Source organism: Anopheles aquasalis, chromosome 2 (genome assembly GCF_943734665.1).
Source record: "Anopheles aquasalis chromosome 2, idAnoAquaMG_Q_19, whole genome shotgun sequence".
Lineage (NCBI taxonomy): Eukaryota > Metazoa > Arthropoda > Insecta > Diptera > Culicidae > Anopheles > Anopheles aquasalis.
In genome coordinates this window covers 62148147-62150646 of record NC_064877.1, presented here as the reverse complement: position 1 = coordinate 62150646, position 2500 = coordinate 62148147, and the positions used below count along the sequence as shown (strand labels likewise).

Genomic DNA, 2500 nt, shown 5'->3' with positions numbered 1-2500 from the left:
TTCGACATCGATCGAGCAACTTTTGCTTCTCACCTTGCCACCTACCATTGGAATTGGAGAAGGCAGAGGACCATTGCCATGCCACACTACAATGCCGCTTTCCCGGGTGTGAGAGGGAAAGGAAAAACACGAAGGACGGACAACGGGGGGCGCAAGTGTCAAATGACTTCGATTTTGATGCAGACAAAGAAGAAGAAGAAGAAGAAGGGGGAGCAGTGAGCAACGCATTCAACATGGAAACGACTTGTCCTCGTCGCCACCGCCAGCCCGAGGCCAGGATACTATTCTTTTCTGCTCTCATTTTCCCGGCTTCAAAAACCCATCTTGCATAAAGCACATTTCCACTCCAGTCAATCGGTTGGGGCGCCGGGGGGGAGGGACAAGGAAATCGAAAAAAGCGGTACAAGATGATGGGCTCTGGTGTGTGTCAATGACTGCCGGAGGCGGCACTCGTCGTCCGCCCATCGCGCTCAGTATTACTCAATCACCCTCAAGCGCGCACAGTGACATTGTTGGCGGGTGGGCGCGCGCTGGCTTTAAAAAATGCGCCCCCCCACCTTTCCATGGCCAGGGCGGTGGCCCCATATTGTTGTACATTCGGATTCGGTGGATCGATGCCACGCAGACAGAGCGAGGGCGCGCAAAGGCAGAGGCCAGTAATGATACTGGCAATTCCTTCCGAAAACGCTTCATTTACAATGATGTGGCCGCTCGGTCGTCCTTTTTTTTATGTGCCATTTGAAGTGCGATTTGCCGAAACCCAAGAAACTCATTCCCAATTATCACTCACACCAGGCGCACCATGGCGGCGTTTTCTTTATTTTTGCCTTTTTGGAACCGGATTTTAAATAAGGATAACGGTGCCGCTCTAAGGCTGTTGTATATTTCTTTTTTTTTGTTTTACTTTACTCGTTCGCTTATCTCAATCTGTATGCTGTATGCTTGTGCTTGTGCGGACGAAGATCATCGTCCCCGTTAACGTCGTCGCCATCACTGCCAGCCAGTCCCAGGACACCGTGGCGTTCGTCGTGGCGTCGGAACAAGTTGTATTTATTTTTTATTATTATCATTTCCATACTGTTATGCAAATTAAAATTGAAGAAAAAGGATAAATGCCATTTGCCTGCTGCGGCACCAGCAGTCGTCGTCTTCGTTTCGCCTCCGATCGTCACCAACCTCCCCACCCGGGGGACTGTCTTGTTGTTTAAACATTTGCACATAAAAATGCGCATTAGAAAGTGGCAGGCAAGCTGTTGTCATCAGGTGACCCTTGGAGCGCGCAGGCAATTGTCCTTTTGCACTTTGCTTTTGCTGCGTCCTCCCCGCGCGAACGTTTGGCACATTAGGCCGCGGAAAGTGTTACGCGCTGTTGACTGTGTCTTTATAGCTGCTTTTTGCCCTTTTTTGCGGAGGGAGTAACGAACGGACGGACGCTGCGGATCACAGTTGAAAGGGGAAAAAGCACAAAGGCAACAACATTTAATGACATTTAAGGCGTAATGATAATGATCGTCCCATCGTCTTAATCGCGCAAAAAGGATTTAATTGTAATGGTGTCCTCCGCCAGGACTGCCCTTAAAGGGGACACTTGAGCAGCAACAGGAGTTTGAATGTTTTATTGCTAATGCTATCTATTCACTAATACGAAACATTGTTCTCTTCCCATTGCGATTTTTTCAATCCTTGTTCTCTACGTTCTTTTAATCCACAGGAACCGGCAATACCAATACGGATGGGTCGTACAAACCATCGTTTCTAACCGATCAGGAGCTGAAGCACCTGATATTGGAAGCCGCAGATGGATTTCTGTTTGTGGTAAGTACCAGCCAGCCAGCCAGCCAGCCAGCCCCCGGGGTCGCTCGCTGCTGTCGACCTTCGTTCAGCACAACCCGTTGCTAATGCCTGGCCAACATGGGGCGCACAGTGGCACACCAGTGACTAACCACGAACGGAACACACACTGCCACACACTGAATTCGCACAAGCTAAGCTAATCGAATGCAACAGACACTTCTTTTTGGTCTACCATGTGACCACCAGAGCGTTCCAGAAAACGAGAGAGAGAGAGAGAGAGTCTGGCACAAAAAGGTGGTCGAGGTGCGAGCCGTAGAAGGTAATCTCGAAAGGATAGGATGGCGATGAATAGCCCCGCGGTGTCCTGGAAGGATAAATACGAAATAAATTATTACATTATGTTAATTAGTGTACTTTCTTGCTCTCTCCCTCGGCCCGGTTGTCCGTTTGATGAAAGGGAAGGGGGCTGGACTTGCTGGAGAAGCGAGATAAATTCCATTTCCTCGCACACTTTCTCCCCGGCCCCTTCGTGGCACATACAAGGGGGGGTGAATGCAGAAAATTCGCTCGCAACAAGCGCGTCTCGCTACCGTCTCACTACCGTCTGCTCCGTGGTTTTTCCCCGAGACCTTTTAACGCACCTACGGGACACAGCGCCTAGTGGTGTGGAAGAGGTCGAGTGGTCCCCGCCGGTGGAACCTATTTT

The 2500-nt window shown here is 50.0% G+C and overlaps 1 protein-coding gene across 5 annotated transcripts in view; it reads left to right on the top strand.

The window, feature by feature from the left end:
* The window catches only part of LOC126569333 (aryl hydrocarbon receptor nuclear translocator homolog), a 190496-nt gene that overhangs the window by 183587 nt on the left and 4409 nt on the right, over positions 1-2500 (top strand). For all 5 annotated transcript variants that reach the window (XM_050226337.1, XM_050226339.1, XM_050226338.1 and 2 more), the window contains one exon: positions 1712-1815. In XM_050226337.1, the coding sequence (XP_050082294.1) occupies positions 1712-1815 (104 nt within the window). The remainder of the gene's footprint in view (positions 1-1711; positions 1816-2500) is intronic.